We start from the raw sequence: 15,109 nt of genomic DNA, 5'->3' as shown, positions 1-15,109 counted from the left end.
GTCTATCTGTGATCGACGGCAGAAACCACTTGCCACTATGGGGAACGGGTTCTGGATAATCAACGTCATTGAAGGTTCGTAAACAATCAAATTACCGGCTCCGCTGGTCAATCATGTAATGCCTTCGTAGGGTGCCTTATAGCGTTTCGCTCGTAATCTAATTTGTGTGCGGGTTTAGTGCTGCGTGCTTGAACAGCATCCCCTTAAGCCGCTGTGCTCTTCGTGGACACGTCTTTAAACAACGCAGGAGCGCACGACCGATATAACTGCACCGGCTCGCGGACGTACTCGAAGCACGACCAGCCGTTCCTGATCAGCTACGGCAGTGGCAACATCCTCGGCAGAGTGAGCCGCGATGTGGTGTCGCTAGGCGAAAACCGCGTGGAGAGCCAGTACTTCGGCGAGGCGTGGTTCATGGCCGGCGACGTGTTCCTCGCGTCCAAGTTCGATGGTGTGCTGGGCCTGGGATACCCGCGAATCGCCGTGCTACCCGGCAAGCCCCTCTTCGACAGCATGGTCGAACAGGGCGTCGTGTCGCAGCCCGTGTTCTCCGTGTACCTGCGTCGAAACGCCAGCAGCACCGAAGGCGGCGAGATCCTCTTCGGCGCCATCGACGACGACCACTACACGGGCGACATCAACTACGTGCCTGTCAGTAGGAAGGGATACTGGCAGTTCAACATGACCGGGTTGGTTCCCCCTTGGTGTGGCTCGTCCTCATCCCCAGTGTTTTTGCAGCGACAGCCGCGAATGCTAAGGTCCCGCTTTTAATGCTAAAAAGGCGATGCTTCAGAAGCGTAATAGAGCGCCCGCAGGAGTTCGCACTCACCCCTTCCTTCTCGGGCGGTGGCCGGGTGGCCCCTTTTCGTGTCTGGCTGCGCCTGCGCTATGCACAGCTGCGCACAAATTAGAGGAATTAAGTTTGCTCTGATACTACGGGGGGAGGGGGCACGGATTGTGCTCTTTCTGTTAGTGTCAGGCCTGCCGAGCAATATCCCGCACCAAGCTCTACGGCTGCACTAGCACGTGACCCGATAACATCATTTTGGTTTAGCTTCCAGTATGTTCCCTTTGTTTTTCATGGCTGAAGTATAAATAATTATGCATGTAAGGTGGAAGTGCTGACCTTTTACTCCGTTTCTCAGTCACAAGAGGTTTAGTTGCAACTGACACAGAGCAGTGCTGTTGTGTCGTGCTGTTACTTCGGTTCGGGGTTCAAAAGATATGACCTTGATAATTGATCCCCAATAATAGCTGGCCTAGCCGGGCGTTGACACTTTCGTGTCATAAGCGTATCACTGAGTTAAGCTGACTGGAAAATGTATAGTGCCACAGAAAATCAGGCAACTACGCGCCTGCTCAACTGTATTTTATGCTGCTTACTCGGTGATGCTGGCTGCGCCAAGATCTTTCCAATTTTCTTTTCATAACACCAAAGCAGCACTGCAAAGCAGGTTTTGTGATCACCTGCAGTTATCATAGCAGTTGGAAGGAAATATGTTTGAACGATGTACCTGAAATTCACGCTAACACATGAAACCTGGAGTACTACGTGGATCCGGTGAATTGAACTTTCAAATTAGGACGTGGACTTAGGCCCTGCGGAAAATAAAGTTTGTTCTCTCTCTCTCGCTTTTATCAGAGCGAAATCTTATGTTGGCCATGTCTTTTATTAGATGTGACGCATCTCTTGCTCGGGGGTATGTCCCTCCATTGTCGTTGTCGCGCCGTTGTCCGCACGCTCACTGCGCATGCGCAAACTCTCCTCCGTTCTTCTCGCCAACAGCTGTGTGCAACGCGCTCTCTCTGTCTCATTATCATAACACCTGCGCGTGCTTCGCTGACGCTTCTCTCTCGCATTTGCTTTCTCTGCGCATGCGCAACTCTCCTCCGTTCGTCTCCTCTCCTTCAAGTGCTGAATATAAAGCGGTGAGCGCACTGCGCCGGTTCAGTCAAGTGCGTTCGCTTGACTGCGCTTGACTTTGCTTGTGCTTCGCTTGACAACGACGACTCCGTTGCTTCTTCCGATGTAGTGCGATGGAAGCAACAGTCCCGTCAGTGAGTGGTTTCACACAATAGAGTACCAGCCTCAATCCAAACGCTGATGGCAACTCTCTCATGTCGCGTATGCATGTGCATGAAAAGTGAAATTACGCCCATCTTCCCGCGTATGAGAACACCCGCATGTGATGGAATGCATCATACGCGTTCACAACACGTTTCACGCGATTTAGAGAATCAACCCAATGGAAACGCCAATTGAACCCCCCGACGCGTCGCATCACATCAGGGTTCCCTCGCGGGAAGATGGGCGTAATTTTTCGTTAGTCAAAAAGAGAAGGAAAAGCAGAATTTTGGGCGCCATACTTCGGAACTTCTACAGACATTACTTTTATCAAGCCGCTTACTTTTTAAAGCCGCTGGTCTAAAGGCATGCCATCGAAAAACAACGTTGTTTGCGGCATTTAGCCATATCTCCTGAGCCATGAACAATTCCTTCATATGGGAAGGTTAAAAGAAATAGGAAGGGAGGAGAACAAGACGAGGGGAAGAAGCGTGACGTTGTGGCCGCACTTTCACGGATAAAAGCCGGCAAGTAGCGTAATTAGACGCTTTATGCACGTTATCACGACGTTCTGATTTATACTCCGTCGAAGTAACAGATGCGCTATTCGAGGACGCTCCTTGCTTGTAGTAAAAGTGTTGATTTAGGAGCCATAGATGCTGATATCAACCTGTAAGATACGCCAGTAATCAGAAAGCTTCCGTGCTAGGGTTATAATGCCCACAAGACGCACGGGAATGTTAGGCACGGAGTGACGGATTAATTTTGACCTCCCGGCGTCATTTAATGTCCGCGAGATATCTTGCACAAAAGCACACCAGTATTTCACCTCCGTAAAAATATACAGATTCAAAGGCCGCGGATGACATTTGAGGCCTCGTGCGTGGCATCACAGTCACGAAGTCGCAACTGCGGGCATACAGACGAGTGAACCTTGCTTTGCTGAAGGCAACCACCGGTTGAGCAAGGATACTTTGGACTGAGTGGTGTTTGGGCTACATAGTCTATGCATTTCGGCTGCCATGACGAATGGGTCGTTGCACACTGGGTTTCGGCAACTCCAGCGCTGCGTCAGAAGGGAGCCCTACTTTCCTGTATAAGAACAATCATTATGCATTTGCTGGCGCTACTGATAATGCGCGTCGTATTGTCGCTTGCATACCGTCGATCCCATCAAGCAGCCGAGGCCACATCAGAAATTTTAAATGCAGAGCATTTCAGTAACTCACGATGTCACCCGCGTTGGCGTCCGTAGTCCGCGTCCGCATCGCTCCCCCTACACTATATAAATACTTGCCGGCGCCAGGTTTCGATCCTACGACTCTGCGGGCGGAACGCAAGGTGCACGGTACTCTACCAACTGAGCCACAAAGCCGACACAGAACGGAAGGTTACGAACGTGCCTTATATCCTTGACTAATTCAACCGTCGGCCAGAGGTGCGCCCTCTCCCCCGCGTCCTCCTCGCCTTCTCTCCGCTCGCACCGCCCTCTCTCGCCGCGTTCGGTTCGGGCGCACAACAGGTGGGGACGTGCGCAACACCCTCTCTCGCCGCGTTAGGTTCGCGCGCAAGAACAGGTGGGGCGCTCGCATCGCGCTCTCTCGCCGCGGTCGGTTCGCGCTTAAACCACATATGTCGTTCGCGCGCGCTGCGGTCGCTAACATCTGTGGCGTGATCGTGACGTCAGCATCACGCGTTCGCGTGGTGGCGATTTCGGCGCTATAACACTCTCTCGCGAGGGGCATTGGATTGGATTCGATTGGATTGGCTTGGATTGGCTTGGATTTGGATTGGATTGGATTAAATGGATTGTGTTGGATTGTGTTGCGTCATAGCCGCGCCACGTTGCGTCATAGCCGCTCCACGTTGCGTCATAGCCGCGGCAGGGGGTTCACGGCACGTTTCACCATAGACTTCATCGACAATGTCTACGCTGGAAGACAACAATTACAACAACAACAACCAATACGTAATCCATACGACTTGCAGGCGCGCCCCCCCCCCCCCCCCGCAGAAATGCTCTGCATTTGATCGTGCCCCTCGCGAGGGGGATGTTTCCTTTTTTATGCATAGGCTTCACGTTTCTCCGGTGGCGCCGTCTCCTAACTTTTTATGCGCCTTATGACTAGCGTTAAACTTAATTCTTCAATATTATCTGTAAGGCCTGCTATTCCCGCACAGGATGTAAGATTAGAAGGAAATGTCAAAACAAGCATGCACTGCTCTAAGCCCAAGAGACAAAGAAAGTACTTCGAATGACTATTTACCGTTACTCGGTCAACACTCCAACACAATGCGCCAAGCACATAAGGGTTGTAACAATGACCTTTGAACCTTTTATACGCCACAGACGAAGTAGTCCCGCCAAAATGCATTGCACCGAGTCACTATCATTGTGTTGTAATTAAATACAGCCGCACACGATTCTTATAATTTGCGCGCGAACCGAGCCGAGTATCGCTTTCCAGGGAAGAGCTAAGCTCATCCACGCGTCGTGAGCTTGATTAAGCGCCTTACATTAAAACCGCAAAGTAAAACGATCCCCAAAGACTAAATCTGGCTCAAAAATTTCTGGGAGGTTGAAAATGAGATCAGCCTGCTCTGACAATTGTCTGTGTGGAAGCAGGCCGGATACAAAATAAAGCAAGCCAAATTTATTAACGAATCGTGGACACAACCTTAAAATTTTGTGTTAAAATCAACAACGTGTAGCTCGGCGAGTTGCGATGAGTTTTTACTGCGAAGCAGTATATATGTCTAAACCCCCCAGTTTTCCTTCCGGTGAAGCCGCTTTACTCGGCGCCGCTGCATGGCTCTTCCTCGCCACCGCTGCCCCTCTTATTCGCTACCGTCATTCCTCTCGCCACCACCGATGACTCTTTTGCAAGTCGCGCAATCTTCGGATAGCGGCGTTATCAGCTCATTACGGAGAATCAACAGAATCACGAATGTGCGCAACAGCGACCGAAAGCCGCAGCTTCCGCCGAGCATGTAGCCGTCGCCGTTGCCGCTTCAAATTCCACATAGCCGACTTCGAATCCCTCCCTATTGCTAAGCAACTTGCCCGGGGAGAACGCCGGCGTGCGCCCATACTTCTTCAGCTTTAAAGGCTTTCCGAGCGACATTTTCGCCGGTGTATAACACAAGTCTAAGTATGCGCCAATCACTGGTTACCGGTTTATGCGTGCACGGGTTGGGGATGGAAGAAGGGGGGGGGGGGTGCACGCACAGCTTGGCTTCATGCCGCTACCTGTGACATGCCCGTTGTGCTGGTGGGGGATTTAAACGTTGAAATGTCATGGCTCAACCGCCCTGTCTCTATCCGTAACCGATAGGTTTGGGTCTGGGTAAGATGCCTACGACAGGGGAGGGAAACGAACAGCCACATGTTTGTCTGCTGTAATAAAGCTCGAGGCCTTCCACGTTTTAACTGCTTTAACCAGGTTAATTTAACATCCAGGTTTTAATGGAACGGGTGCATGTCGTTCGCTTGGAGGAAGAAGAGCGGGAATCGAAGAAGGGTCGGCCCGAACAGAAGCGCGAATGGGCGCGAAAACAACGGAAAGCCGTTGCTTCCACCGTTTCCTCCTCAAGTTCCAGCTCAACGAGTAGCGACGAATCCATCCCGGATGAACAGCAACTTGCCCGCTTGGAACGCAGCCGTTAGACTAGATTACCTGTTCAGCTTAAAGGGCTTTCAGAGCTACATTTTCGACGGTGTTTTTCAATTCCAAGCACGCTCACATAGCCGGTTGCCGCAGTCTGCGTGCACGGGTTGGGAGTGGAGGTAGGAGGGGGTGCAAGCGCAGATAGGTTTCATTCCCTTACTGATGACATGTCTTTTGTGCTGGCGAGAGGTTTAGACGTCGACGTCAAATGGCCCAATGCCCCCTGTCCGGAGTCCTCAGTGGTTGAGCGGATGGTGTTGGTGTGTTACACAAGGAGTAAGATGCCTACGACGCGGGATCGAAACAGGCAGCTGCGTGTTTGTCATCTAGAATAAAGCTCGGGTCATTCCAAGCTTAATTCAGCTAACTGACTCGGACGTGTACACTCAATCGTAAACTAGAAACAAACAAACGTGTTTTGGTTCGTGCACTCCATGGACTGCGGCTAGCTTTGCAGAACATTCTCGTTCAAAGAGTGGAAGGGCACTAATTTTTTAACTAAAAAATTCACAGCGAGAAGTAACGAACACATGAGAGCACACCGACGAGTGCAGTCTCTCACAAGTACGTTTTTATTAGATTATGTAATATATGCTTGACTATGCGTTAATATGGGCTTTCACGTGATGATGCGCGTTGTCGTTGTAACAACAAAAAATAAACTGCTGTGACCCCTAAGCATTTCTTATGATATAGTGAATGCAGAAGCAGTGGTGTTGAATTGGAGTACGGATATGTCAGCATGCATTTGGCGTTGACAGTTCAGAGTTCGTAGCCGCATGCATACACCGCAATAATGACATTCGTAGAGCAAGCGTCGCGTGGAAGGCAGCGCGTTCATTTTCTGCATGGTATGACGCGGTGCCTGCAGTGGCACACGTGTCCAGTGGTACGCATGTGTCCTCTCATTAGCATCATCGTCATCCTTTGATCTTTGCGATGTTCTCTTCCTCGTTCGGTTACCATGAGTCGAAGGCATGGCCAGTCGGCGTGGTTACTGCTACGTGCACTCTACAAGAGGGAAGATAGTGCTTTTCTACTCCCCTAACTTGTACTTGTGTACCTACCACGCTCAAATGTCTTGTGTGGTACTGGGTGCATGTTTTTTACACGAGCCGCTGCGTCGACGGCCAGAACGCATTCACTATGCAGCTAGAATAATCGAGGCGTGGTGGCCCAGTGGTTTGATACTGGTCTCGCACACTGGAGCACCGTAGTTCGAGTCCCACCCTCCGAAAAGCTAACTCGGTTTTCTTCTCCAATCAGGTATTGGTTTATAGGAGCTTCGTTTAGTAATGTGCCTTCACCCGGAGCATTCAGCGCCTTGTTTGTGTATCCTTTGAGCTGCCAGCTATATTGTGGGCCATCGGCGAGATGCTTTGCGTGCAATAAACTCCAGATTTTCGATCCACATAGCCAACTAGTGCTTTAGCATTAAAAATAACTAAAGAAGGGACGCTTCCAACTGCGTGGGCTGCACAGATATGCGTACTCTTTCTGCCTGGCGCGCAAATGAGACGTGACTTTGTAGTCTTTTATTGCGGCTGGCTTCTATATATTCCCTATGCAGCTGCGTTCTATATCCAGCCAGAATAACCCGAATAGTAACCACGCAACACATGGTATGCAGTATGTTGTTCGAACAACGCGATTAAATTGTTTTTTATTGAACATGCACATTTCGGAGTTGCTGATCTGGATAACGGCAGAAACAACAGAGGGCTTTCAAGTTTCAATTTCTGTTTATTGGAATCCTAATAACTGCGGTACGTCACGAAATTCTCACGAAGTTCTTACAGTAAGGGGTTCCAGAGGAGTATGCTGTTGTGGAACCTCTTTTAGAGAAGGTTCCAATTCGAAGACAGCACCGTGGACTTCTTAGGAAGCGGACCAATTCGCCGTGTAAATAGGCGTCAAAGAAACGTAAATTGAACGGCGCAGCTTCCGCCTCCGCAGATGAAAACACCGTAGCACACATGTAAAGTAGTGCGAGCCACATCTTTCGTAATAGTGATATGAAAATAATAATTATCCGGTAATTACAAAGGTAAGCAAAAGCAGTTGCACAAATAATACAATGAAAGAATCTGGGAAGTAAAAAAAAGAGTTTTTTTAATTAACATGCACACTTACATATGGCGCAGGCATCGTCTTTTTAAGTTTAGACAGCGTGGTGACCTGCATCGTTTGAGGACTCGGAATGGTGTCGTCTTGGGCTGCTTACTTTGCCGTCAACGCGAAAATGAGAACGCGGCTCAAGATCGCTGCGGTCTGGCGTAGCTATCTACTTTGGTAATTGGAACGCACCCACAGACAACAGCAGTAGCAGCGAACAACGATCAAACAGCCGACCATTACGGCTTCTCGGTTAGCTCATGAGTTGTTAGTCCCTTGGCGGACTGTGCTATGCGTCGTGAGGTACATGCTCGTGGCATCTCTACGTTGCAACAAAAAGCAAGACATTCTTGCGTTTTATAAATGAATCGCCAACTATGCTGCAATGCTGGTATATACAACTTGGCTGGAGCAACAGATGCGTTTTTACATTAGCTTGTAACGAAATATTTTTTGTTTGTTTTCTGACTTCAAATGCACCATCGCTTATAATTATAGCAACAGGAAGCTAAAGCCACCTAGACTTGCACTTCCTGGTGATGCGCCGACAAGATATTTTTGCCATTCCGTAAATCATTCCAAGCCTGGCTCGCATGGGCTCTTTCTGAATCAACTCACTGAAAAGGCGTGATCATAGCAGAAAAGGTGTCTCGAGAGCGCTCTTCTCGTTTACGATGATAGATGGCGTAAGTGGATCAGTGCTCCCATGTGCGCACAACATATGGATGCTTCCTAATGAGTGGCAAATATCACCTATATCCATGTTATATATTCAGCGGGGTTCGCAGATTTCCAATCCTGGGGCTCCGGGGCCCACTGAAAGAACGATTGATTGATTGTAGGGTTTAACGCTCCAACGCAACGCAGGCGATGAGGCGCGCCGTAGTGGAGTGCTCCGGATTAATTTTGACCGCCTGGCGATCTTTAACGTGCACAGAAATCTCGTATACACGGGCGTTTTTGCTTTTCGCCTCCATCAGAAAAGCGGCCGCCGCGGCCGGGAATCGAACCCGCGACCTCGTGCTCAGCAGCGCAACGCCTTAGCCACTGAGACACCTCGGCGGGTTCGAAAAAATGAAGAGGGGAGAACCTGAAGTAGGAAGAGGAACTAAAGACAACGTCAAAAACACGAATAAGGAATCTTGCCAAAGTGAACAATAAACTTCGAGAGGCTGTGAGCGTACTCCACATGACCTTCCCATAGTTTCGTTCATTGGAGTTTTTCTTCGGTAGCCTTGCAAAACGGCGAATCGTCGTGGAGAGAGCAGACAACGATGCCGCATAAGCAAACGCGTAGATGATGATATAAAAATAATGATCGCGACTCTTTTTGGTACGGTACGCAGGGTAATTACTGGCCTCGTCCATATCCAACTCTTCAATGTATGCCAGTTGCACGACTCTGCTTTAGAATCCGGGCCACGTGAACTCCCCTGCTTCGTTGTAGCTGAGGGGAAAGTGTATGGGCTCCGCACCTACAAGAAAAAAACTGAGCTTTGTTAATCCTCTACTTAGTAACACAATAGATAGAGCTTGATTTTCAAATGTTATATGTTCTTTTTCTTCTGCACAGAGTGCAAGTCGGGCGAAACAGCAGTTTCTGTAGCGGCGGCTGCCAGGCCATTGCGGACACAGGAACCAGTGCAATCACTGGGCCAGTGAGCGAAATCAACAGGCTGAATGAGATAATTGGCGCTACTCAATCGTTCTACGACCTGGTATGTCCTAACTTAATGAACAGTGCAATTAAAAAAAAAAGTCGACTCGTTTGCGCAGCTGTGTTTAGCATTTGATTAGGTAATTCGGAACAGTATCGATTCTTTATTCGCGAGGAAAGTTTATTTTTCATAAATTAATTTTCTAAGGCCACTGTTCAGATAGACATTTCTGGTGTCAACATAATTTGGGTTTGAAGCACGCGCTTTGAATCGCATTGATGTTTTTAAGCGCAAGCATAGGCGGCTTCCAAATTGTTAAAATCCGTGTAACCAGTGTGCGTGAAGCCTCTGTGAGTCGAGCGCCCAGCGGGGGTGAACGAACGATAGCACAGTGGAGAAGAACGAGGACGCGTGATGCTGTCAGTGTCAGTGTATGTGCATGTGCGCGGTCTGCGCGGCCAGCAATGGTGAGGCGGCGGAGCGTATCGCTTAGACTGGCGTACGAGTGCGTGTATGGCGCCGCGTGGCTCATGGGGCACCTTTAGCGGACATGTGCACCAGATCGTCCGGTACTGTTTGTGCCCAGCACTATGGCGTTCGCTGCTGTAGTTTGACGGCGGCGTTGGCCTCTTTACTGAGCGAACGAAGGGAGAACCGCAGTCAGAAAGAAATCAGAATGGGAAAGTGTGGCGAAAGTGTGAGAAGGAGGGTTGTATGCCGAGCCGACGCGGGACTCTAATCGGCGGCGACGCATGGCAAAAGTGTGACGCGAGACAGTGAGAAATGCTGAGTGGTGGTCATGCGCTGCGAGATGACGCCATAGCGGCGCGTGGCGTCGGGCGCTCGACGATGGCGCATTCACTTCCTGAGATGCAGTTCGTGGTCCCTTCCCGAGGCGCAGACACTTACCATCGCTGACATTTGCGCGGGTGATTCAAACACGGTTTTCAACCACATGCTCAGCGGCGGCGACGCGCTGCAAGGTAATGGCACAGTAGCGCGCCGCCGTGCGTTCGCTCATCACGCGATCACTTTTCCTGAGACGCAGAAGTGATTCTCCGCGACCGAGAAGACTGCAGTTCGTGCTGCGCCCAAATTTCGAATTAGGGAGTATAGCAATCGTCAGCCATTATTTATTGGTATTGCCGCCTGCAGCGGGATTTGTTTTGACGCCACATGGCTAAAGGATATGCATGATGCGCATATCTTCGGAACAGTATAGCCTGTTGTGAATCCCTGGTGGGATGCGTTGAAATCTTTAGCCATATTTGGGAAACTCGATGCCGCAATCGGAAATGGTCTCAGAAATCCTGACACTTTCTATCCTTTTTTTCCCTAGTGACACCGAGAAATGCACGAAGTGCCTCGCACGTATTTATCGATACTGAAAGTGACTGGCGACATTCTTTCCTTTCGTTCAAGCTTGTAGTCGACTGCGACAGCGTTCCTCGTTTGCCGAAGATTGCCTTTATAATTGGTGGCAAGCGCTACGTGCTGAGGCCAAAGGACTACATTGTTCAGGTAATTTAAATTTGCCGCGAGCATCTCACGGGGTCGCTATAGTTATAACCTCATGTGCATGCATAACACCTAGAAACCTGACAAAAGCATGTCTAAATAAAAAAAAAAGTGATTCGGGTCCTTGAGTTCGGCTACCACAAAATCAAAATCAACGCAGGAATTTCATGGAAATATGGCAGAACACAAGGAATCACCTCCAGTACAACCAGTGAGCGACGTGGTTCTGTGTCTTCGCGTTTAATTCAGCGCATTACAATAGCGCGGTGGACGGGCTGACGTTGCCGGCGTTTAAGGGAAATTGGCGATGTATTTTTGGGGCCATTAAGGACCTTTATGTAAACAAGTTTTTTTTTTACCTCTGCCATGTAGCACATCATGATATATAATTACCTGTATTCGTAATCGGCTATGACTGGAGTGAAGCGCGTGCTTAAAAATATTTCTTTAAGCAAGATTCGCATAGTCTAAGAATTGTCTATTCATACGTTAGCATTTTTACACCGTTTCACCGTTTCACCAACCTCATGTGTCTGGTGATGGCATTCCGGAGAAACGCGTCAGCATAGGCAGGCTTTTTTGTGCTTTTTGTGTATATGTGCCAATGATGTGTATATTTACACTTTTGTAACGATTAATTTTTTTCATGCAGATGCAATTGCCGTAGATAGTTTCTACGACGAGGTCGAGTCAGCAATGATTAAGAGAACCGCGCAGTTCACTATTGTAATGGGAGAGTTTAACGCAAAGGTGGGTGCAAAGAGAGTAGGATAAAAATCAGTGGGAAATTTCGGAATAGGCACTCGCAACTGTCGAGGTGACACACTGGTTGTATTTTCAGAGAGAAATAACCTCAAACTAGTGAACACATTCTTCCGGAAACGCAAGAGTAGGAAATGGACTTGGAAAAGTCCGTACGGGATTACAAAAAACGAAATTGACTTCATTCTGAGTGACAACCCAGGTATTGTGCAAGACGTTGAAGTACTAAGCAAGATTCGGTGCAGTGATCATAGGATGGTTAGGTGCAAAGTAAGGCTAAATCTCAAAAAAAGAAAGAAGGAAGCTCGTAAAAAGTAAGAAGCCCAACGTCAGGTCAGTAAGAGACAGGACGCATGAGCTTAAAATAACCCTTCAGAACAGGTTCGCACTTCTAGACGGTCAGAACGAGGACAGTGTGGACACTCTAAATTATAACCTAACAACAGCAATTACTGAGTCAGCAGCGGCTACTGGAGAAGCAGCATGTAGGAAGCAAACTGGAAAACTAACTAGGCAAACAAAGGAACATATTTCGCAGCGCCAGAAGATGATATTGTCGAGTACTGTGGATCAAACTGAACTAGCGGAGCTGTCAAAATTAATAAACAAAAGTAAAACGAATGAAATTCGTGCGTACAACATGGCGGCTATCGAGGAAACTTTAGAAAGAGGAGAAAGCTTGAAGGCAACAAAGACGAAGCTGGCTATTGGCAGAGACAGAATGTACGCACTTAGAGATGAACAGGGCAACGTTACGCACAATATAGAAGTGATAATAAAAATCGCAGAACGGTTGTACACCAGGCTATACGCCAGCGACGCTGGAGCGAGACAAAGTACCGGGCCTAAAAGCGTTGCTTGCGATGTTCTACCAGTAACGAAAGAGGAAGTATAAAAGGAGGGAGTATAAAAGGAACTTAAGGGCATAAAAAGGGAAAGCTGCAGGCGACGATGGCATAACCATAGACCTTCTAAAAGTGGGTGGAGATATAATTAGTGGGTGGAGATATAATTCTAGAAAAAGCTTGCTGAACTATTCTCAGTATGTTTAAGGACTTTAAAAGTACCAAAAGCCTGGAAAAACGCCAACTGTCGGTTGTATACAAGCTATTTACCAAGATAATACTTAGCCGCATAACCGCCAGCCTAGACTTCCAACAACCCAGGGAACAGGCTGGGTTCAGAAAAGGGTATTCTACAATGGATCAGATCCATGTCATCAACCAAGTAATCGAAAAATGCGCAGGGTATAATAAACCACTTTACATGATATTTATAGACTATGAAAAATTGTTCGATTCAGTAAGCACCGCCGCAGTGATGGACGCCTTAAAGGGCCAAGGAATAAAGAAGGCCTGCCTACGACTCATAGACGACATATATGAGGAATGCACCGTCAGAATTACACTTCACAAGCAAAGTGATAAATTCCCGATCCGAAGGGGAGTGCGAGAAGGAGATACATCTCTATCTCACCAAAATTGTTCACAGCATGTCTGGAGAGTGTATTCAGGATGCTTGACAGGGAAATCTTAGGCTTACGGATAAACGGCGAATACTTGAGCCATTCAAGGTTCGCAGATGATATAGCCTTGCTCAGTGAATCTGGAGAGCAACTCCAAAACATGATTGAGAAACTAAAATCACAGAGCTTCGCTGTGGCGCCAAAGATAAACATGAATAAAACTAAAGTGATGACAAATAAACATGCTGAACGCGCCTTTTTTAGACTAAGAGACGAAACACTGGAAGAAGTACACGAATATAACTACCTTGGCCAGATAGTCAGTGCGGACCCAAACGACGAGAAAGAAATCAGGCGCAGAATAGGACTGGGATGTGGTGCATTTGGTAAGCACTAGCAAATAATGAAAAGTTAGATGCCTCTATGCCTAAAGAGAAAGGTATTCAACCAATGCGTCCTGCCGGTGATGACATACGGAGCGGAAACTTGGCGACTTACTAACAATTAGAAAGCAAGCTTAGGTCTGCTCAACGTGCCATGGAGAGAATAATGTTAGGAGTAACGCTTAGGGACAGAAAACGAGCTACCTAGATTAGGGGCAAACTCGGATAGATGATATTATAGTCCAGATTAAGAAAAAGAAATTGACTTGGGCTGGCCATGTAGTACGACGAACGGACAACAGGTGGACCACAAGGACAACAGATTGGACACCGCGAGACGGGACTAGAAGAAGAGGAAGGACATTAACTCGATGGAGAGATGAAATAAGAAAATTCGGAGGCAAGGAATGGACACGGGCAGCACAGGACAGAAATAGGTGGAGGTCAATGGGGGAGGCCTTCGTCCTGCAGTCGACCCAATAGGCTGTTGTTGTTGATGATGATGAGGTAATTATGAATTTTTATTTAGATACAAGGCAGTAAGTACATTGTTCGCGTTGGGGTACTAGACGAAGAATGCTTACGTCCTAAACATGGCTGTAGTAAGGCGAGTGTGCAGGAAACATTTTGTATCTTGTGCTATTTAGGCTGCGCATTGCGGGTGCTCCAACTCACGAAGCTCCAAACAAAACGTGACTACCTCCCCCCCCCCCCCCCCCCCCCCCCCCCCCCCCCCCCCCCCCCGCCTGCCTAATTCGATCCCTACGTCTCAATTCGGCAGTGGGAGCTGGACGGTGAGAAGAAGTGCTTGAGCGGTTTCATGGGCCACGACTCGGTGTCACCTCATTGGATCCTGGGTGACGTATTCCTGGGCCGCTACTTCACCGTGTTCGACCGTGGAAACGACCGCGTGGGCTTCGCAGAGGCGCGCTGATGGCGCACTTGATGGCGGCGGCGTGAACAGTGCTGCCCTCTGTTGCCCCTGCCCGCTCCCCGCCAATAAAACCTTCTTGCCACCGGGGCGTCACTGAACCCCTGTTTGTTCCTCTACGCATCTGTTGTCCTTGCGCTGGTTCGCTTCAAACTATGGAGGCACTGTGGGAAACAAAAAAGAACTCTGGCACTATGATTATGTTGGCTCTCTCTAACGATGCCACAGTGCGCTAAAAATAAAGGAATTTGGGGCCGTATATTTGTAATGTTTGGATGTTGGGGGTGCCCCAGGTGAAAAAGCGTTCAGAGACCACTTGAGGGGTTCCTTTTACGCAGCTGACAAGACCTACTGAAAACCCGTAACCCGATATTCTTCGGCGCACTTGACGTAATGTAACTGGATGTATATTCCGTTTGCCGGGGGCAGACACGCTAACAACTTATTTTGAGCTCTTGGTGTCTGCAACGTTTTTTGTTTCTCCCAAAGGCCAGCCACATTTATTTTGTTTTTTCCCCTATTATTTTTACTCGTCTCCAATAGA

At 48.5% G+C, this 15,109-nt stretch overlaps 1 protein-coding gene across 1 annotated transcript in view; it reads left to right on the top strand.

Moving 5' to 3' along the window:
- LOC144155120 (lysosomal aspartic protease-like) overlaps nt 1-14,679 on the top strand; it is a 33,316-nt gene extending 18,637 nt beyond the window's left edge. The window contains exons 4-7 of the mRNA XM_077686374.1: nt 248-689; nt 9,422-9,566; nt 10,929-11,027; nt 14,416-14,679. Of these exons, the coding sequence (XP_077542500.1) occupies nt 248-689; nt 9,422-9,566; nt 10,929-11,027; nt 14,416-14,568 (839 nt within the window). The 3' untranslated portion in view covers nt 14,569-14,679. The remainder of the gene's footprint in view (nt 1-247; nt 690-9,421; nt 9,567-10,928; nt 11,028-14,415) is intronic.
- The last annotated feature ends 430 nt before the right edge of the window (nt 14,680-15,109 follow it).

The sequence above is a fragment of the Haemaphysalis longicornis genome, unplaced genomic scaffold, assembly GCF_048455015.1.
Source record: "Haemaphysalis longicornis isolate Haplotype H1 unplaced genomic scaffold, Haemaphysalis longicornis Haplotype H1 scaffold_1, whole genome shotgun sequence".
Lineage (NCBI taxonomy): Eukaryota > Metazoa > Arthropoda > Arachnida > Ixodida > Ixodidae > Haemaphysalis > Haemaphysalis longicornis.
Note: the sequence above shows the minus strand (reverse complement) of the source record. Positions and strands in the feature narration are given on the sequence as shown.